Genomic DNA, 22,594 nt, shown 5'->3' with positions numbered 1-22,594 from the left:
AATCCCGAAATTTTTGCAAAATAAACAAACACATTGTGCCTATAGGAGAGTAAAGTAGCAAGTCAGCGTGGAAAGGGTGTACCTTTCATACTCCGCCACCAAGGACGATTTCAATTTTCTTAAGTTTAATTCCCTGATCTCGACATCTTGAAAATCCACTGACATCAGTTCGGAGTCTCAGACACGTGGACACACGAATAATGAAATACCATCTGCGAAAAAAAATTAGTTTCCACTGCAGTTGTGCGAACTGATGTTTAAGCTTCAAAAGAATTCGAGCAGTTACCACAATGAGCCGGATTCGAGGAGTGTTAAACCCACGTCCATCGTGTCACGCTGTAATACATCGGACACTTTCTCTCGACACTGTCGAACACACTTCAATCGGAAGCCATTAAAGGATTGGACGGAGTGACAAGGGCTCTTCGCAGCGGTGGAGGAAGACGGCGGACGAAGCAGCGCGCAATGAAGTTGGGCCCGAGAAGCGGCGACGGTGGCACGTCGGCTAAGGCGCACGCCGCAGGCCCGAGCAGGAATGCGGAGCAAGTGTCAACGAGAGCCAATTGCGGGCGCAGACAAACGCAGGGCGCGCCGATCGGACCGACTTTCTTCTGTCGCGCCAGCAAGTGCCCGCTGTGATCGCTTCGTCTCCCTAATGGCCCCGGACAGCTGCCCGCCCTGTTTACACTGGAACCGCTGTCCCACGGGCCAGTGTAATCTTGTGTGTCTGGCCGGTGAACGAAGGTACTATGGACCGCTGTTCACATGTCAGCGTGTATACCCACGTGACCGCTACACGGAGAGTTCCCAAAATGAAATCTCGCACTCTGCTGTAGTGCGCCCGCCTGAATGAATCGCCGTAGCAAACTAAAACCGTGCGCTAGGCTGGCGTGCACGAATGTCACAATAGGCGCTCTAGCAATTGAGCTATTCGACTACGCTTCCTTTCACTCTGTGTATCAAATACTACTCTGGCAGGCACAATCATGTGTTTAATGCAGTGGTTGGCCAGGAGAACAGCTGTAGAATGTGATGCAATTGGAAAGAGAACAGCTCTGACCAAGATTGTCTTTAGACCAAGCTGTTTTACAGCGTGCGGTAACCGAGTCGGGTGTTACTTTTGCCACAGGATGAACCGAGGAAGGAAAGACTATTAAAATGGCGGAAAGCGAGTTAGGGACGAAGTGCTAGCTCATGTGGACATGGGACTGGTCGTTGAACTGTTTAAGGAATCACGACGACATGTGCCTGAAGAGATTTGGGCAAAGCACAGTGCATGTGCATCAGGATGACTGGCTGGGAATATGAACCTTCCGTCTCTAAAATGGCAGTCTAGCATCCTGGGAATTTATTACCTACCCCTATCGTTCACGCAGGGGCATGACGACGAGTTTCTGTCACAAAGAAGTTTCTCTCACAAAGAGACACTTGCCGTGAACTAGTACTCGGAGAGTTTTCTTGTGTCCATCATCAGACCTATGGTTTGGTTTAATGCAGTTCTCCAGTCCTGCCGCCCGTTGGCTACTCTCTTCACTTTAGCACAAGTTCTGCATCTTGCATGGTGAACCATGCGCGTAAGCAGTAGGTAGTAAGATATTCGACCTTTGTCAGTGAAATAAAATATTTTTACACTACATCTTTCGGCAAGTATCTTCTATCTTCAGGTGGTTTTTAGGTGAAATATTTAGAGGAGTTGCATGAATGCGTAGCCGAGATATGTAATTAATTATATCTTGCGAATACGTTCACCGGCATAATCCAATTATTTCAACCAAATACACCTGAAGAGGGAAGATACATTCCGGAATATTTAATTGAGGAATAAATTATATCGATGGTAAAGGTCAAACATTTTATTTCTTCTTACCTAGATAACCACATTACCAGCATGAGATGGTCGAGAGATGGTTAAGTGAGCGCTCAACCCTCTCTTTGGATTCCGTCTTTCGACCATCCGTGTCACAAAATTTCCCGGAACGACTTATGTCTTTACATGTGCAGAAACATTCCGTCTCTTCGATTAATTGCGTTATCATTAGAAATGTTCCTTGTTGGCTCGTTGCACTTCTCCTAAAATATTACTCTAATTGTTTCATGTCTGTCTTCCCCATTGTCCACGATTCGTGGAGTTGTTCCCGAAATATAGCTTTCGTGAATCTTGTTCTGTTCCCAGTATTTACATTTTTGGATATTGGCAGGCGTTATTTATAAAAAAATTCTTTTTAACTTGTAGAATGCTTGTTATTTCTTTCTTCCGCTATTCTCCTTTTCTTTTCTGCTGCCTAGTTGTTGTTGTATTATAGCAAAACTGTCGGCGATCGCTACTGCGTCATCAGCAAAATTTATCACTGAATTGTTACAGGACATTCCTCCATTATTAACTCCATATTACGATTTAAATATACAGGCGTTGGAGATACCCAAGACTATACTCTTCTACGTACTGTAGGAGAAAATTAACGTAAGTTATGAGTGACTCCGGTACATTTCTACACTTGAAGCATATGAATGCAGCAGCGTTGACGTATCGCAGGGCGCTAGAGTAAATAAAAGATTAACAATTAAGGCCGGAACAGTAAAAAAAGGTCATTTTCTGTGACCTCATTGTTGATAGAGCCAACTTCATTCACAATAGAAAAAAATATTGATAGGAATTAAAATATTATATCCCCAAAAAAGGAAATATTCTACAATTGTCAATTTGTAAATTACAGAGTATGGTAAAACTGGGCTTAGCAGGTATCGTTGGAGAAGTAACTTCTTTGCTTACTGACGATGAAGTGTTCACAAAGTGTGGGATCTCGCCGACCAGTGACGTGCTCGTGACACTCGTCTAGCATGTAGCTAACTAAAAGCTTATTTCTCAGGCAAAAACCGAAGCTCACGAGAGTCGATGCCACACGACGTTCGTATCACAGCGAGTAGCGGCTTCATTGAATTGTGTCATATGCCGTATAGTGAGTGAATTTAGTTACTTATTATGTTTCTCTCGCACGGCTACGGTTTTTACAGACAACAGGAACAACCGCATAAAGCAACGTGTGAGTATAGTTCTACAAAGAGATCAACATCGTTGTGAAAGTAGGAACTCCAGTTTCTGGCTTTCAGAGGAGGTTCCATTGAAGCTGGACACTGAGGGGAATCGTTACGATTGACAGAGTAATGATGCCCTAAGAGCCGTGCCGCGGGTCGCCTGCCGGACCCGCTCGGCCGTTCTGCGCCCTGGAGCGGGCTATCGCAACGTCCCGGATCCACATTCACGCCAGCCCAGACGCAATTTCCGTCCTGACCATTGACAACGCCTTTCAGGCGATCTCCCAATGCACTCATCTTAATGGCAGGTCAGTCCCCGAACGATGACCCCGGTCAAGCCTCCCGTAGTCTGCTGGCGCCCAGCTGAGAGATTTTTCTCAGCTCTCTTTCAGGGAAACGCGCACATTTCTCCGCCTATACCGTTTATATAGCTCGCAGTCAGCGCGCGCGCGGGAGCAATTACCTGAAGTGTACCTTACGCCGCTGCCGCTTACGGAAGTGTACTGTGTTCTTTACACGGGGTGAGCTAAACTTCGCGCACCCTAAGGCCGCAGTGTGATCGCTTGCATATCAAGAGTACAAGATGTCTCTAACAAAATTTCGTCGAATCGACATTTTCAGTAAGAAATGGACGTCAAACAAACACAATATGGCAACACTGTAATCATATGTAGGACAAGGGTACTATTTAACCGTGCTGCCCAACTAGAGCAGTCGGCAGACTTTTGTGTTAGGACGCCGGAGTTAAGGACTTCGATTCCAAATCTAATTTTAGACTCCGTTTGTTTCGTTTGTTTTGTTTTAGGGCGCAAAAAACAACTGAGGTCATACGCGCCCAAGTCAAAACTATAGAACGCAAACACAGAGACAAGGGAAACGACTACATGTCAGTCCCCATGCAAAGAATAGGAGACATCTAAACAAGGCACGTGGAAAAAGTGGACGTCGGGGATGAAGTTGCGCATCAAGCAGCCTGTTGCACATAGTTTGAGTTGTAACACGACGTCTCTGGCTGCACGAAAAACGTTAAACATGGTCGCGTTGCTGTCAGAGTTCCTTCGAATCATAATCCGTAGGTAGCGGTCATCCACTGCAGTAGTAGCTCTTGGGCGGCCTGAGTGAGGCATGTCATCGACAGTTCCTGTCGCTCTGTATCTCCTCCATGTCCGAACAACATCGCTTTGGTTCACTCGGAGACGCCTGGGCACTTCCCTTCTTGTGAGTCTTTCCTGGCACAAAGTAACAATGCGAACGCGACCGAACCGCGGTATTGACCGTCTAGGCATGGTTAAACTGCAGACAACACGAGCCGTGTACCTCCTTCCTGGTGGAATGACTGGAACTGATCGGCTGTCGGACACCCTCCGACTAACAGACGCTGCTCGTGCACGTTTGTTTACGTCTTTGGGCGGGTTTAGCGACATCTCTGAACACTCAAAGGGACTGTGCCTGTGATACAGTATCCACTGTCAACGTCTATCATAAGAAGTTATGGGAAACGGGGTGATGGGAGACTTTTTTATGTCTGTATTTATGAAGAGTAATGATAAAAATAAAAATAAATTACCAGTGGTAGTGGTAAGCACGCCATTAGACAATGTGGCTGTGTTATTTGCGTGGTTTTAGGTAAGCTACGTAAGATAGAAGGTGCCATGATAGACCAAGAGGCAGAGGGTGGAGTTTGTTTTTCTTTCTTTCTTTTTTTTACTTTGGAGCAAGAGGGCGTCAGTACAGGAAAAGGGACCGGAAAGCATGAAGCTGTGCAGTGCGTGGAAAAGAATACGGTAAACGTTCAAGTGCAAAACACGTCTTTAACAGTGTAGTAGCACCCGCCTCCGTAGCGGAGATCGCTAACGCACTCCCGTGCGGTGGTGCTCTTCTCGGGGGTAAGCCGGTTCGAACCCTAGCGGTGAAAAAAAAAAAAAATATCACTGCCGGTATTTGGCCGGCAAGGGCAGGAGTGGTTGTGGCGTAAACTTCCTGTTCACCAGTCTTTACGCCAATGTCTGATTTAAGTACCAAACCTCTCCGCAGAGTCTCGCGAAGTAAGGGCATGTGCCACTGTTGATGGCGATACGTCCGTCATGACATGTGAAGTGTCGCGCTCCGGAACCCGAGTGTGCGAATATCGCTTCACCAATGCGGCAGCTTTCTTTCGATTGTATAAGAACAGAAGAAAATTTAGAATTGAAAGAGGCGGCACGCAAGGAGTTCCCATACTATCGAAACTGTTCTCAGCAGCTACAGAACCTAGATTTAGGCCAGCTGGCGGCAAATAACTGGATGCACAATAACCGAGCTACAAAGAAGTACTGTTTTCAAAACTAAATTTCACAAATGTATGTAAAGGAAAGATTACCTTTTGAATTCTGACAGTAAGACGACGACATTTAATGCGAAAACCACACAAAACCTGTAGGTTGCTCAGAGGGAAGTGGAAAAATGGATGTTAGGGATTACCAGTAGAGAAAATAAAGGATCATTGGGTAGACTTGAAATTAAGATGTAAATTGACTGAAATGGAGGTAAGTGGGATATGGTTTCAGGCGAATGAATGGTACAGACACTACAGCACTTTCCCAGTTCACACAGGCAACAATAGACCAAGATCACTACTTAATAAAATGTGGGTGGTTTTAATTTAAACACGGCTGGCTATTTGTCGCTAAAGATCGTTATGTACTGAAAAGTCTGTAGGACGCCTTTACTCAACGGCGAGTGTCAAATGGAGGTGAAGATTATTAAGCATGACGGTATCTCGTGCTAATTAGACTGACGAAGAGTGAATATTTAAATGAAATACATGCCAAAACAAGCCATATTATACAGAGATCTCTCCCTTATGACAGCTCCCCAACTCGCTAACTATTATTCAGCTATGTTTTCCAAGCATTCAACATGTTGGACGTTTAGATGGCTACCAGCTCGCGCGCGATTCTTTTCGGGTATTCAGTACAATATAATTCAGGATTAGGATAGAAACTGTACCTTAGGGACACAGTCTAAGGTATTAATTTGATGCCCAGCAGCGCGCGGAAGAGTCAGCAAATACTGTTTCTGTATTTGTAACGTCGACTTATTGCGCTACCAGCTCAGTGCACAGACCCAATTTCGTACATCCCCCACTTCTGTCTCCTTCGTGGTGCTGCAGTTTTCCTCAAACACATATCCGTGTGACGGTGTAATTAGACGTATTCAAGGAAGATCTATACAGTACTAAACATTTGATACGAAGTACTGACTGGATCGTATCAACAGAGTGGTCGCCAATGGGCACTATTATTGAAACAGCAGTGCCAACAAACCTTGTTTATTGCTGAAACGTCCGGGCTGATTTCAAAACGGAGCGTACTCCGCTGCAGGAAAGATTCATGCTACAGTGTTTATTGCTGTTCGTACGAAAGCCCCTGTGTAGGTCTAAAGAATTTCTCCGTCAGTCGAAATTCGAACTGAACACACAGTTCAGATTCCGTAACAGCTATGTTTTTCCACCCAGCTCTCTTACATCAAGTCTACTGGTGAAATCTCACGCAAGAGGAAAAGACGTCAGAAGCAAACAAAACATTCCTTTTTACTTGAACACTAGTAAAAAGATACATCTCTCAACTGTTAATCTTAAACAAAATTATACAAAAGATTACACACAAGATTATACACAAGATTAGTACCAAAAACTACACAGTAACAGTATGAATGAATACACCATAAAGAAACACAAAGGAAACAAACTAAACCAAATTTTAAGAACTGCTAACATACAGACCAATTACTACGAAAAAAATTCTGTAAAGGAAAGACAGTGTGTATAAGAAAAACAAAGTGACTAATATTAAAGGCCTTAAAAATAGACGCGTGGTTTTGGCTGCCTTGCAGGCTTTGTATTATTATAGATATTCTGCAGTCTCAAACCGCTCCACGCTATGCACTGCGGAACACCCTTACAGCATAGATCGTCTGACTGCCTCGTAAGAGAGCCAAAGCCGAGCGCTAATCTAAGAAAATGTGTATAAAGAAAAGAAAAAAGAAATATTCACCGTATATGGGACTTCGACTTGGCAAGGCACCGTCTATCCAGGACTCACCTGAAACAGAGAAAACTTAATAAGATACGTGATCCGCTTTCCGTCCCTAACTGTACATCGACATGCACCCATCTTATCTAAGATCATTTCTGGTTTCGCGGTACACTTGCTTTTTTCTTATTTGAGCCTTTTGCATCATTGGTTGTTCCTTGACCTTGCATATACGAGGTCAACCTTTCGTAGATAGTAGCTTCCCATAAACGTCACGGTGTTTTTGAACAGAAATACTATTTTTAGATTATTTTCAAAGATGTTATAAATTTTATAATTTCAATATTTCAAAAAATCATGGCCTGGTACAAAATATTTATCTCACTTTATTAAAAATAGCAGTATCGACAAAACAAAAGACCATCAGGTGTAGAAAAACAATATTAATTACAGGAGATGCTTCAAACCATAATCATTTGTATCAAGACGAACGTTTACATTAACCGCATCGAAGTTATACAACGCATGGAAGTACCAGATTTATGCATTAGATAACATAAGGTGATCGAAATATAAATTCCTCGAGAAATATTTCTTGCACCTTAAAATAGGGAATCCAACTTACATCTACTGCCCCGGGTACACATGATGTAAGTTGATTGTTTAACAACGAAATTCGCCAAACAGCCGTTCAATTGCGATGTTATTTTATTTTCACAACCACTTTCGGCAATTCACTAAGCCACCTTCTGGTCCCATATATACCTCTAAAAAATAATCAACACTGGCACGCTGTGGTCACATATTTCTGGATGTGATTTCGTAGCTCACGTGCTTCCTTTGAAGCACCAACAAGATCACTTTTTTCTGTTTTTGAGTCATCGATCTTTTGACTAGTGAGATGCAGCCCGCGCCGAATTCCTCTCCTTTGCCAACCTCTTCATCTCAGAGTATCATTTGCAACCATTGCCCTCAATTATTTGCTGTATGTATTCCTATCTTTACAGTTTTCACCCTCTACAGCTCCCTCTGATACCTTGGAAATTATTCCTTGAGGTCTTAAAAGCTATCCTACCAACCTGTCCCTTCTTCTTGACAGTGTTTTCCATATGATCCCTTCCCGAGTAAACCCTCGTTACTTACTTCAACAATCCACCAAAATTTCAACATTCTTCGTAGCACCACATCTCAAATGCTTCGATTCACTTCTGTTTAGGTTTTCTCACAGTCCATGTTTCACTACCATACAACGCCATACTCCAGACGTACATTCTCAGACATTTCTTCCTCAAATGAAGGCCTATGTTTGATACTAGTAGACATCTCTCGGCCAGGAATTCCCTTTTTCCCAGTGCTAGTCTGCATGTCCTATTCACTCCGTCCGCTAAGTACAGGGTGTCCCACTCAAACTTCCCTGATTTCAAGGACTAAGGAGAGAAAAACCACAGTAGATACGTCAGTGAAAAATGTACCACATTGTAGAGCATCTCAGAGCATTTATATTCCCGGATCAGAAGTGCCAAGTACCGTCGCCAGAGTGCAGGATGGGCGTTGAAGTGAAAATGGCGATTCTACAGCAGCGCGCGCACGTAGTGGTTCGCAGAAACAAAATCGCCGATTACTGTGCAAAGAAATTATCGTCGTGTGCATGAATGTGATCCACCTGATGTGAAAATAATTAAGGAATGGTATAGGAAGTTTCTGGCTACAGGAAATGATCTGAAACATTCTGGCGGTGCACGTTACGGAGTTTCAAAGGAGACAGTGGAGGACATCAGACAAACGTTTCTCAGAAGCCCACGTATGTCAATTCGTCAAGCACCTAGGCAACTTCATGTACCTCGATCAACACTGCATCGTGTAGTTCACCAGCGTCTTCGTGTGTGTGCTTACAAAGTGCAAACTCTGCAACATCTGACGCCGAACGACAAACTAACTGCACCGCCAGGATGTTTCAGAACACTACCTGTAGCCAGAAACTTCCTATACCATTCCCTAATTGTTTTTACATCAGGTGGATCACATTCATAGACACAATGATAATTACTTTGCACGATTTTGTTTCTGCAAACAACACTACTCCCTGAGCGCGCTACTGTGGAATCGCCATTTTCACTTTAACGACCATGCTGCACTCTGGCGACGCTACTTGGCACTTCTGACGAGGGAATATAAATTCTTTGAGATGCTCTACAAAGTGGTGCATTTTTCATTGTCGAATTCACTGTGGTTTTTCTCTCCTGGGTCCTTGAAATCAGGGAGGTTTGAGTGGGACACCCTGTATTATTTTGTGCCTAGGTAGTAGAATTTCTTAAGTTCATCACCAATCCTGATGTTAAGTTTCTCGCTGTTCTCATTGTTTTCGTCTTTCTTCGATTTATTCTCAGTCCATACTCTGTACTCATTAAACTGCTCATTCCATTCAGTATGTTCTGTAATTTTTCTTCACTTTCAATGAAGATAACAACGTCGTTAGCGAATCTTGTCATATATATTTTCTCACCTTTCCACTTTCGAACCTTTGTTCTATTTCTCTCATTGCTCCTTCGATCTGTATATTCAACAGCATCGACCAAATACCTGGTTCCTGTCTCACACCTTTTTCAATCCGAGCACATCGTTCTTGGTCTTTCACTCTTATTGTTCCAAAAAAAATAGCTCTGACACTATGGGACTTAACTTCTGAGGTCATCAGTCCCCTATAACTTGGAACTACTTAAACCTAGCTAACCTAAGGACATCACACGCATCCATGCCCGAGTCAGGACTCGAACCTGCGACCGTAGTGGTGACGCGGTTCCAGACTCTAGCGCCTAGAACCGCCCGGCACTCCGGCCGGCTCTTATTGTTCCCTCTTGACTCTAGCACATATTGTATATTACCCGACTTTCCCTACAGCTTACCCCCACTTTTCTCAGAATTTCGAACATCTTGCACCATTTGACACTGATCCGAGTCTACAATCCTATGACTTGTCCTTGCCTTGCTTCCATCCCAACCGCGTCTCTTGTGCCTACAGCCAAACTGACCGTCGTCTAATCTATCCTCAATTTTCTTTCCCACTCTACCACTACAATTGCTGTTCATGTACTCAGCCTTCAGTATATGACAGCCTTTACAGGTCGCACCCACGTCGAAGTACCACGATTAAGACGTCGGCGCTGGCATCAGGCGTCGTGAGTATTCCGCACCTGTCGCCCCAACACACTGCGAAACGGCGCATGCGCGGCCATTCCGCGAGCCACTAGGGGGGCCCGGCCTAGAAGCGGACGCGTTGGAAATACGCTAGAGACTGCCGCATGGGACCTACTGCGGGCCCCACAGACGCCCAATAACTAGTTCGCTGCGGTACGACCGCAGTTCCCGACGAAGCTGTATCCCGTCACAGAGAGCGGTCGCACCGTCCCGCGTCGTGCGAGCGTGGCTTTTTTGACACGCGTCCAAGGCTGGCCCGCGCCGGTCCTCAAGGCCGGCCGCCAACTGGCTCGCCTCTGCCTCACGGGTGCCCAGGGAAGAGGGAAGCCGCGCAGCCGTTCCAAAGCTGCGTCACAGTATCGCCGCGCGCAACAGCTGTCTGCTGCCGCGAGGGCCAAGGTCACTGTAAAAGACCATTGCAAACGCCCGAACTTCTTCGCCAAATTCGCTGTTTACCATCCACTAGTTTGTCAAACAAGCGCGCAGCCGTACTAAACCAGTGCGCGTATCTTTGGGCGAAATATTTTGACTAGTGGGCAAAGTACGAGGTACAATTCAGGATACAAATTCAACTCTTCGAAATCTGCTCCAGGTACTGGATGCCTCAAAAATGGTTCAAATGGCTCTGAGCACTATGGGACTTAACTTCTGAGGTCATCAGTCTCCTAGAACTTAGAACTACTTAAACCTAACTAACCTAAGGACATCACACACATCCATGCCCGAGGCAAGATTCGAACCTGCGACCGTAGCGCCTAGGACCGCTCGGCCACTCCGGCCGGCACATGCCTCAAGGTTACAGATAATAGCAAGGCAATCAACTGTCTTTTGTTTTTCAACCACTTGCGTAAGTGGTCACATCGACCTTTGATCGAAATTTTTCTCAAAAACTTCAAAAACGGTGTTTAGAAAATATATCAGACAAAGCAGCAGGTCGCCAAATAATTTGACAAGCATGCAAAGTTTGCTAAGTTGTGGTACCCGAAGACCCAGAGCGCGCAGTTTGTGCCATGCAATTATCAACAGGCATATATGCGACAAATGAACTCCACAGCATGTTTTGCAAACTACCATTTTATCTTCCTTCTGATGAACGAGATGACTTTCCACAGATGATACAGAAAATAAGGCACTGTCTGAAAATAATGCACAAATATTCAGCCACGTGGTGAGTTTCAAAATGGTGCAAAGAGTGACAAATTACTTGACATTTTCAGAAACACAGAATTTTACATTTCAATATGACTGCTGTATCTATGAAGCACAATTGGAATAAGGCTATTCAGCTGCGTGTAATGATTTCCATGGACATGGTAGGGAACGACCAGACAGTCGTAGACAAATATGTGCGACATTTTGGTCAGTGGCAGACTACTATGCATTGTCTATGAAGGAGACTGCTTACAAAGCAACCGTGCAAACTAATCTGGAATATTATTGTGGTACTCATACCAAATAAGACTAGCAGGGGATATTGTACTTATCCAAAGAAGAGCACCAGGGATGGTCACAGGTTTGTTCGAGCCCCACAAGGGTTGGAGGGTGGGGAAGTGGACGGGGTCAGGGGCTTACTAACAGACTCACACTATCCCGTAAAAGCCTACTTACAAAGTTTCAAGAACCACCTTTGATGGATCTACAACGCCTTACGTATCGCTCCCTTAGGGGTCGCCAACAGACGATTAATTAAAATACTCGTAGAGGCCCTTCAGCAGTCATTCTTCCAACACTTAATGTGTGACCGTAACGGGAGAAGCCCAAATAAGTGGTAGAGCGTGAAGTTGCGTATGGCATGCTGTAGGACTGAGTGCCTACTCAGAAGAGTTTGACACAGTACAGGCAATAGTGACGGACCATACCAAACCACACAGAAGGCTGATGATCCAAAACGAATAAATAAACAAACAACATATACACAATGCCTGTAATACTCTACCACCGCGATAGCGATTATCTTGTCGAGGCTGATACCAAGTTCCACGTGTTACAGTTGTACAGCCTACAGAATCACATGCTGCCGAAAGGCGGCGTGGCAACGTGTTCGCTGTTAAAATCCCATTATGCCGACTGGCGGTGAGTCATCGCCAGGAGTTCATTCCGTCTGCAGCCTGACTACATCCACGCAGACGTCGTGATTATCGGACAGGAGAGCGGCCGTTAGGGAACGCATTCATTCGGACCGACTGTTTCACATGAGCAGTGCCACAATCGTATGCTGATTGTATCACGAGGAGGCAATGTATGTCGGCCAGTAAGATAAAACGAGAAAATAAAACAACTTATGACTTTATTTACTATCGACCCGCTCCGGCAACGGACAGGTAGTACTAAGCATCTAAGGCTGGACGTCATGTCTGACGTAGCGATAGTTAAATTATACAGGGTGTTAAAAAAGTGTGGAACATTTTGAGAGGTGGTAGAAGTCAACGAAGCAAGAAAATTAAGCCCAATAAACATGCGTCCAGAAACGCACACTTTCCGAGATAAATACGTGTTTGTGGGAAGGATTGCGCGACTCTTGGTTGCGGATATTAGCACAGTCGTTGCACTGGCGCTCCGTCGGAAGTGTCGGCAGGGTATGATGATGTTTTACTCACAGTACTGTACCTACCATTAGGTGGTCTGCAGTCAGTTGTGTGGCTCGAGTCGTGTTGTACATTACGTTAGTTTTCGTCGTGTGCTGCAGAAGTCTGCCGCAGACCCACGTCAAAGACTTTATTTACCGATGAGGCATGGGTTCAACAGAGATGGTGTTGTGAATTTCCATATCCAGCATGTACGGGCAGACGTAAATCCCCAAACAATTGAGGAAAGACGGCAGCAACAGCGAATCTCTATTCAGTGTATGGGCAGGCGTACTTGGTGATAGATTGTTGCAACCACAAATGTTAACTGGGGCATATTATCAAGACTTGCTCATTAATTTACTGCCTACATCGGTGAAGGCTGGGCCATTGCAGCAACGAAAACAGATGTGGTTCATGCATGATGGCGCACCAGCGCACTTTCGTCACAATGTGTGCGAATGTCTGATGCAGACATTTCAGAACTGACCGCGGGCGGGGGGGGGGGGGGGGGGGGGGGGGGCGGTGGGAGGGTGTCGGCGGGGGGCGGTCACACCTTGGCACACTTGGTTATGGGAACAGTTAAAGAATTTGGTCCATGCCATGCCATGCCATGCCAATCAATGAGTGCTAGCAGGTACAACAACAACCAGGTGTACTTCAAAAGGTGTGTCATTCCTTACGCTAGAGGGCAGATGGGTGCATTGTTGTCAATGGACGCACGTTCAACACCTTCTGTTAACACCACCACCTAAACATGTGGTTATCGCAGTAAGTTTCTTTTCTGGATCTATGTTTATTGTACTTATCTCAGAAAGTATGGATTTCCGGAACCGTGTTTATTGGCCTTATTTTTCTTGTTTTGATGAGTACTACCGTTTCAAAGTATTCGACACATTTTTTAAACAAATTATAAATACAAAGCTCCCTCTTGAAGCTGTCTTACCTGTTAGTGGAAACCATATGAAAAATCACTACAGAAGTTATCTGAGATTAGACTTCACATAAAAACGCGACAGGAATCTTTATAATACATACAGATTTATTCGCCTTGGTGTTAGCTCACCGAGATCAGCCAAGCTTTAGCATAGGTAGTATACGTCTTCTTCCGCCGGCTCTTCTGTTCGAGCTGTCGCTAGGCTCTGCAAGTTAAGTTATTGTCTTTGCGAAACGACTATGTGGCTTCAGCTATTTCTACGCGAGCGACTTTTTCTCAATCGACTATTAGTGACAAGTGAGTGTACTGCGTCTCTGACATATCATTCCTGTACTGAGTCTCGCCTGTCACGTGTGATCGTTGTCGTCTACATGTCAGCACCAAAGGTGCGTGTATTGTGAGAGCTGTGCAGTTTGATACGAGAGCTAATTGAAAAGTAAGGTTCAAAGGTTCAAATGGCTCTGAGCACTATGGGACTTAACATCTGAGGTCACCAGTCCCCTAGAACTTAGAACTACTGAAACCTAACTAACCTAAGGACATCAGACACATCCATGCCCGATGCAGGATTCGAACCTGCGACCGTAGCGGTCGCGCGGTTCCACACTCAAGCGCCTAGAACCGCTTGGTCGCAAAAGGCCGGCAAAAGTAAGGTCCGCAAGTCACAAAATGGAAACGACACAGGAAATCCGATGTGCTAGGGACAGAGGTGTTGGGTAAAGACTCTAGTACGCCTGTCGATGGCGTCAGGTCTCGTTTTTCTGTTCTGAGCACACAGTGATCACATGCCTAGAACAATAATGTCTCCCGCCAAGAATGGATGCCCTCTGTGGGGTTTCGCCTGATATCACGCAACCCCACATAACGTGTCATGCACTTCGTTCTTCATGACAATTCTCGGCCGTACACTGCAGGGGCATTAAGGATCGACCCTGCAGCGCTTGCGACGGGAAGTGTTTGATCACCTACCGTAAAGGCCGGACGCGGTTCCTTCTGACGTTCATCTCTGCTCACATAAACCACTGGCTGTGAAGACAATATTTTGGTACAGTACACACAATGAGCTGCAGTCCAGAGCAGACAAGTGGCGGAAAGCACAGGCGGCTGCCTTCTATGACGAAGATATTGAAAAGTTGGTACAACGCTACGACAAATGTCGGCGGCTATGTAGAGAAGTAGCTGGAATGTGTAGCTAACTTTTGCAAATGAAACATTTTTGATTTTCCCTGTGGCTTTCATTTCGCGACCGATCGGATCTTAATTTCCGAACAGCCCTCGTACCTGCACAGTGTAAATGAGTTTATATGGGACTGCCCTTCTCACAAAAAAATCGCAGTATAGTGAAATACAGGAACAATAAATGACAATGGAGTTTACTAATGACAGAAGTATGATTCATGGAGGATGTTCTTGGCAAAAGCAGGCATGGAAAATTAACAGTAATGACAACTGAAACAATGCAAAAAAGCGTCCTCCAAACATTTGCTGAAGAAAATTTATTCTTATGAACGCATCAAATACAATGTAGAAAGCAGTAAACAGCGCTTTTTTTCTGTTTTCTTTTAAAGTGCCACATGACTTCAAAGTGGCCGTGCGGTACTAGGCGCTACAGTCTGGAACCGAGCAACCGCTACGGTCGCGGGTTCGAATCCTGCCTCGGGCATAGATGTGTGTGATGTCTTTAGGTTACTAAGGTTTAATTAGTTGTAAGTTCTAGGCGACTGATGACCTCAGAAGTTATATGGCATAGTGCTCAGAGCCATTTGAACCATAACTTCAAAACTTATTTTTCTCGTCAAACAGAACTCACTTTTTCATTGTTGAAATACTTTTCATTGATAAACGTGCATCTAATTACGTTCTTATTTATGCGTAGGATAGTTTTTTGTCCAGCTACTGTAAAACATAAATACTGTTTTGCTTTCCACATACTTCGTATCTCTCGTGGGAGAACACCAGTAGCAAAAACACCAGACCCTCATGCAACCTCTGTAATTTGTCACGGAAACAAAGCAAGCAACGAAATAGAGGTAAAGAACAAAACCCCAAAATCCTTTACAACAAGAGTGAGCTCGGCGAACTTCCGACGTCGGCAGACGACAACAACGTCTCCCGTTTCTGCTCATGTGCGGTCGGCAGCATACTCAAATTTTGGAACTCTACGCCATCTTCAGTCAACTGATCACTGACGTCGCAGACGGCGGCTAATTTACACGCAAGAACCACCCCGAATAGCCGATTTTGACCGGAAACTCGAAAGACCGTAAAAGCGGGGTTTAGCAGTGTTATGCGCGCAACTGCTTTGCAGCAGTCGGTCAAGTGTTTTCTTGGCGTGTGTCTATGTATATGAGAAGGGTGTAATAAGTCGAATATATTTCTTTATAATGATTTTATTTTCTCTTGGACTTTACATTAAGGTGGCTTAAGGTTTAAAAATTCGGACTGTCACAAAAGTATATAGGCTGTGTGTGTGTTTAATTGCAACTTCCCGTCTATGGGTGCACTCTTAGAATGGATATTTTCTAGAAACAAACGACAATGTCATTTTCATTTCTAAGCAGAGGAAGTTAGACACAGATTATCCAACTGTGTGGCAGATGCATTTTATGCGCTTCCTTGATAGGACAGTTACGGTACCTCCGGCTCACAACTCATGAACCACAACCAATAGGTATCTGGGGATGAGACAGTACTGTCTTGATACTGATCGCACACGCACGAGATAAACACTGAACCACTCAGAACCCCACAAAGATTAAATGACATCACTCTTCAATACATATGCTTAATCTTATAGAGATAAATTACGTTGTTTTGCATTCTGTTCAGTGATAATAACATCTTAACAGCGATGGGAGATATCATAAAACGAGCTCATAATCTCTCGAATGATGTTGACCAACTCACCTCCGTATCGTTCTTTGAACTACTTTTGGACTGATGTACGAAAACAGCATTCCTTTCAGTTTTTTTTCAGATATTAATACACACCGCAGTGTTTTCCGCAACGTAGTATGAAAGCCGCAATTTGTGATGATTCGTCCACCGGAAAAGTACATTAGCACGGGCCCCTCCACATTCTTGTTCCCCCACATAATTCTGAAGTGATTGTTAGCATCTGGATCCAACATATTTCCTTTTGTTATTTTAACGCTCTTACACAACAGCAAAATCAGCAGAAATACTCAGTATGCGTATGGCGTATGTTATCTTCGTCCACAAAAGACAGTTGCTGGGTTGGCCCATAAGCTCTGGCGCTTTTTTCTTTCTTTTTTTAAGTTTAGGTTTCCACATTAATAAACAAGAAATGAACAATATATCAATCAATGTGAATTACCCACTGTTGTTTACAACTTCTTCACAACGTTCAACAAGCTATTAAATGCCACGACAGAAGAAATCACCTGCTTTCAAGTTTTTCAGTCAAGAGAAATCGTCCAACCAAACCTTCACCTCCACGTCATTACTCGCCAAAACGCAACGCACTGCATTCAAGAGGGATCGGAGCAGGTGGGAGCGCTGATTCGGGAGAATAGGGTGAATGTGGCTGTATTCAGAGTCTGAGCCGGCCGCGGTGGTCTCGCGGTTCTAGGCGCTCAGTCCGGAACGGCGCGACTGCTACGGTCGCAGGTTCGAATCCTGCCTCGGGCATGGATATGTGTGATGTCCTTAGGTTAGTTAGGTTTAAGTAGTTCTAAGTTCTAAGGGACTGATGACCACAGATGTTAAGTCCCATAGTGCTCAGAGCCATTTGAACCAATCAGGGTCTGAATGGCTTCGGTGGCGATCTGAGGGCGTTGTGGTGTTGCAGCACAGTGGTGTGTCGCCGATCAGGTCGTTTTTCCTGCATAGCGTTGTCGAACTGTTCGTGCAGATGGTTGTTGTCTTGCAGACGTCCCCATCTGTTGACTCAGGAATCGAGATGTGGCTGCACGATCCGTTACAGCCATGCGGATAAGATGCCTGTCATCTCGACTGCTAGTGATACGAGGCCGTTGGGATCCAGCACGGCGTTCCGTATTACCCTCCTGAACCCACCGATTCCATATTCTGCTAACAGTCAATGGATCTCGACACATGCGAGCAGGAATGTCGCGATTCGATAAACCGCAATCGCGATAGGCTACAATCCGACCTTTATAAAAGGCGGAAACATGATGGTACGCATTTCTCCTCCTTACACGAGGCATTAAACAACGTTTCGCCAGGCAACGCCGGTCAACTGCTGTCTGTGCATGAGAAATCGGTTGGAAACTTTCCTCATGTCAGCACGTTGTAGGTGTCGCCACCGGCGCCACCCTTGTGTGAATGCCCTGAAAAGCTAACCATTAGCATATCACAGCATCTTCTTCCTGTCGGTTAAATTTCGCGTCTGTAGCTCGTCATCTTCGTGGTGTAGCAGTTTTAATGGCCAGTAGTGTCGATATAATTAGCAGCAAAAGCAGATACATTAATATTCTCGGTAGACTGTGTGGTCTGGTTTCGAGGCGGAAACACGACAGCTTCCCTCTTTGCAGCCGAGACCTCGGGACCTGAGCCGCCTTCCAAACTGGAACCCGTCGCGCCAAGGCTGCTTTTGGAAAGCAGTCCTCTCACATGCCTCCGGTGCACAGAAAGGGGATACCAAACATATGGTGGCTCCTACGTCACTCTGCACCGATTTTCGTTGTCAATAGTCCGCAAACGCGAATAATAGCACAGGAGTAATTATATCGAAAACTGTCTTTATTAGACTCCCGCAATGAAACTGAAGTCGTTGGTCTCATACTAATACTCCATACTCTCCTGCATTTGTTCTGAGTGGTGAACTGCAGCGCTGGAGATAGGACTGTTAACTAGTATGAAACGACTGCTTCCTTTCATAACTGGGTGCACAAATACTGTCCACTTGTCCAGTTTCAAAGTCGTGGCAATTAGGAAACGTCTGAATGTAAGTTGCCATATTGCTACTGTTTGTAAACCACGCATGAAAAAAGAGTATTGGTAATAATGCTGAGAGATGTTCCAGGCAACACTGTTGAAATGCGCCTTCACAACTGTTATTGAACAATTGTGCACCTTAGTGGTTGGTTCAAATGGCTCTGAGCACTATGGGACTTAACATCTATGGTCATCAGTCCCCTAGAACTTAGAACTGCTTAAACCTAACTAACCTAAGGACAGCACACAACACACAGACGGGAATTGAACCCGGGAACCAGGGTGTGGGAAGCGAGAACGCTACCGCACGACCACGAGCTGCGGACTGCACCTTAATGCAAATAGCCTGATAACGCTCAAGACACACGCAGATCTATTTTTTTTAACCAAGAGATTAAAATTGAGCAATGGCAAATATGAGGATTTAAAGTTACTGCCTCAGTGGAAACATGTCTTCATTTAACCAAAATGAACAGAACGATTAAAAAAGTCGTTATGCAATTCACCTAAGGCCATTGCCATTTGACAATATAATGAAACACTTAAACATGGTTTCGAAACGAAATCGTACACATTTCTGTAGACGGCCAGTCGAATGTTCACTCTGACGTTTTTTCAAGATTTGTAAATGTGTTTACTGATCTGATTTATGTTTCTCCGTTTTCATGGCACTATAAGGCTAAATTATCATCGAACGAGTCGCTGTGTCGTTCGTAGAATGGTGAAACAAAATTTAAAAACTAACCAACAAAATGGTTCAAATGGCTTTGAGCACTATGGGACTTAACACTTAGGTTTATCAGCACCCTAGAACTTAGAACTACTTAAACCTAACTAACCTAAGGACAGCACACACATTCATGCCCGAGGCTGGATTCTAACCTGCCACCTTAGCGGTAACGCGGTTCCGGAATGTAGCGCCTAGAACCGCACGGCCACCGCGGCCGGCCAACTAATCAACGCCACAACGCAAGATCTGCTATAGTAAACACAGATAAATAATACAGTGAAATGATTTATAACACTGCAAGGAATATCAGTAGAGAGGAAAACGGGTGAAGGGAAACCTTTCAACCTAGATTTGATAATCTGGGGTTTATTGCTCATAAATTTCAGTTCTGCAAGGAGCATATTGAAAATGGAACTTGTAGAACAATACAGTTAAGGAATTATTATGAAAGAGCAACACATTATTCTGTCGGTCGTTCACTAGAGACGTTGCTGCAGTTCGTTTTATTGAGTCTGTATTATTGAACAGGTCACATGAAGAATTTTATCTACAATGATACCACGGTTGCAATGTCGAGAGAGTTGATCAACGGTCTGCGCGACGTTCACGAACCGACATGACACATCGCTCTGGCTGTCCCTTTCTGAACTAAGAATATTCTTTGTTAGCGCACTTAGTTGGCCGAGAACGTTATACCACAGAGCGTAATAGATTGAAAACAAGCAAAATAAACAAAGATTTTCCCTTTTAGAATCAGCAATAACGGAGATAAATCGTATAGCAAAAACAGCAGCATTCAGTTTAAATACAAGCAAGATCCGGCATGTCATGCTAGCAAGACAGTCTTGCGTCTAGCTTCAGTCCTCAAAATTTTAAATAGTTCATAGATTATTAGATGTGTGTCAAAGGAAGGAAGAAAAGAGATGAGGATGGAGGCGGACTAGAGCTGTGCCCTTACTGAAAATAATGTTGGCAAAAGCGACAAAGCGAGCAGAAACTACGATGAAATATCGTTTAGCTGAGGCGCTGGTGAAGTTTACGTTCTGTTTACCGAAGATAGACATTGTTCCTGCAGTCCCTACTGATGTTTCATTTGCTGCTGCTGCTGCTACTGTTAACGAACTGTAGCTGTTGAATTGCGTCTTATTTCCATCAATAGTGGAGGACCTTCGGGCAGCAATCTCGCTGGAACATATTGCAAGACACTTTTCTCCAATTATTTTTAACATTCTAGCCCTTCATCGGCACCCCGGTGGCTATGAGCTTTTTGTGTGAACAATTCGATGTATTTCGTGGGGAAGAACTGGTCAATGAGACAAATATAAAGGGCAAAATAAATCGTTGAGACTCAGCTTGCATGAACTAGAAAGCGGGTCCGGTGGAACAACAAAGGGCTTTTACCGGACAAAAACTCGTGTTTTACTGCTCGCTCTGCAGTTCCACAGTTGCACAAAAGCTTTTACTTTCGAGTAAGAGACGAGTCATGGGTAGAAAGGATCGCAATCTTAAATAAATGCTGCATTCCACCTTTCACTGCTTGTGAATTATTACCTGGTTCGAAAACTCGTAATAACCATAATGACCAATTAGGGTCAATATCTATTTTTTCTGGGGGAATGTAGCATTCCACATTCACTAAGAAATTCTTCCCCCTTTAAGGCATCCTGGTATCATGTAAGAGAGAGCACTACGTCAAATATGTCACCATTTGGAATGGTCACAGGAAGATGATGTCCTTTCTGTTGTTCTTATGCTTCATGCAGTTTGTGGCAGTTCAGTGGACACTCAATCGCTCGCAGCTTTACTTGGATTCCTGCCACAAGACTAAAACCCAGTGGCGTGGATGCAAACAAAGCTGCGAGAGATGGAGTCGTAGACAGTGTGACAAAGACTAAAACCCAGTGGCGTGGATGCAAACAAAGCTGCGAGAGATGGAGTCGTAGACAGTGTGACATGTGGAACTTCAGTTCGGTCCTGAAACGCCCTCGAACAGATGAAGTGGCAAGGCGAGTGCTCGCGACAGGTGGGAAATCCGGGTGTGAGTTCCGGTCTGGCAAAAATTTTCTTGTGTCATTAATAGGTAATATTTCAGACCTAAAGCAGGTGATGTCAGAAAGATCCCGGAATTGCAAATAAATCTCTTAAGTAGACAATGTTAACATTTGTTTAAACGGCTAAATAGAGTATAACATGTGGAAGCCAAATAAAAAGAAAAAAGGGCAGCTGTACTGATATGTAAGAGACTTGGACGAAAAATTAACTGTAATAAGAAAATAAACACAGTATTGTCTGAAATTCCCTGATAGGTTAAAACTGTGCACTGTAACGGGACCCGAATACAGAACTTCTGTATATCGCGAATAAATGCTCTATCCTATTTTCCAGGACTTCTACCACCGCAAGGTGTGCGGGATAACTTCTGTGGAGTATGGAAAGCAAGAGATGAGGTAATTGCATAAGTGAAGCTGTGACGTCGTTTCGTGAGCTATTCCTGGGCAGCGCAACCGGCAGAACATTAGCCGTCGAAAAGCGAAAGTTGTGGGATAGCATTCTGGCCTGCCACAGTCCAGAGTGAAAATTCGTTGTATTGTCTGCTGCCTACAGTTCTTAGAGACCGGAAACGACTGATCGACGTCATTCGCCTTATACACTACTGGCCATTAAAATTGCTACACCACGAAGATGACGTGCTACAGACACGAAATTTAACCGACAGGAAGAAGATGCTGTGATACGCAAATTATTAGCTTTTCACAGCAGTCACACAAGGTTGGCGCCGGTGGCGACACCTACAACGTGCTGACATGAGGAAAGTTTCCAACCGATTTCTCATACACAAACAGCAATTGACCGGCGTTGCCTGGTGAAATGTTGTTTAATGGCTCGTGTAAGGAGGATAAATGCGTACCATAACGTTTCCGACTTTGATAAAGGTCGGATTGTAGCCAATCGCGATTGCGGTTTATCGTATCGCGACATTGCTGCTCGCGTTGATCGAGATCCAATGACTGTTAGCAGAATATGGAATCGGTGCGTTCAGGAGAGTAATACGGAACGCCGTGATGGACACCAACGGCCTCGTATCACTAGCAGTCGAGATGACAGCCATCTTATCCGCGTGGCTGTAACGGATCGTGCAGCCACATCTCGATCCCTGAGTCAAGATATGGGGACGTTTGCAAGACAACAACCATCTCCACGA

General features: G+C 44.6%; 1 protein-coding gene across 3 annotated transcripts in view; it reads right to left on the bottom strand.

The window, feature by feature from the left end:
* The window catches only part of LOC126268064 (hepatic leukemia factor-like), a 574,619-nt gene that overhangs the window by 196,139 nt on the left and 355,886 nt on the right, over positions 1 to 22,594 (bottom strand). For 2 of the 3 annotated variants that reach the window (XM_049973499.1, XM_049973500.1), the window contains exon 2: positions 7,068 to 7,115. The exons of the other annotated variant lie outside the window; for it this stretch is intronic. In XM_049973499.1, coding sequence (XP_049829456.1) covers positions 7,068 to 7,115 — 48 coding nt within the window. The remainder of the gene's footprint in view (positions 1 to 7,067; positions 7,116 to 22,594) is intronic. 3 annotated transcript variants of the gene reach the window in all.

The sequence above is a fragment of the Schistocerca gregaria genome, chromosome 4 (assembly GCF_023897955.1).
Source record: "Schistocerca gregaria isolate iqSchGreg1 chromosome 4, iqSchGreg1.2, whole genome shotgun sequence".
Taxonomy (NCBI): Eukaryota; Metazoa; Arthropoda; class Insecta; order Orthoptera; family Acrididae; genus Schistocerca; species Schistocerca gregaria.
Note: the sequence above shows the minus strand (reverse complement) of the source record. Positions and strands in the feature narration are given on the sequence as shown.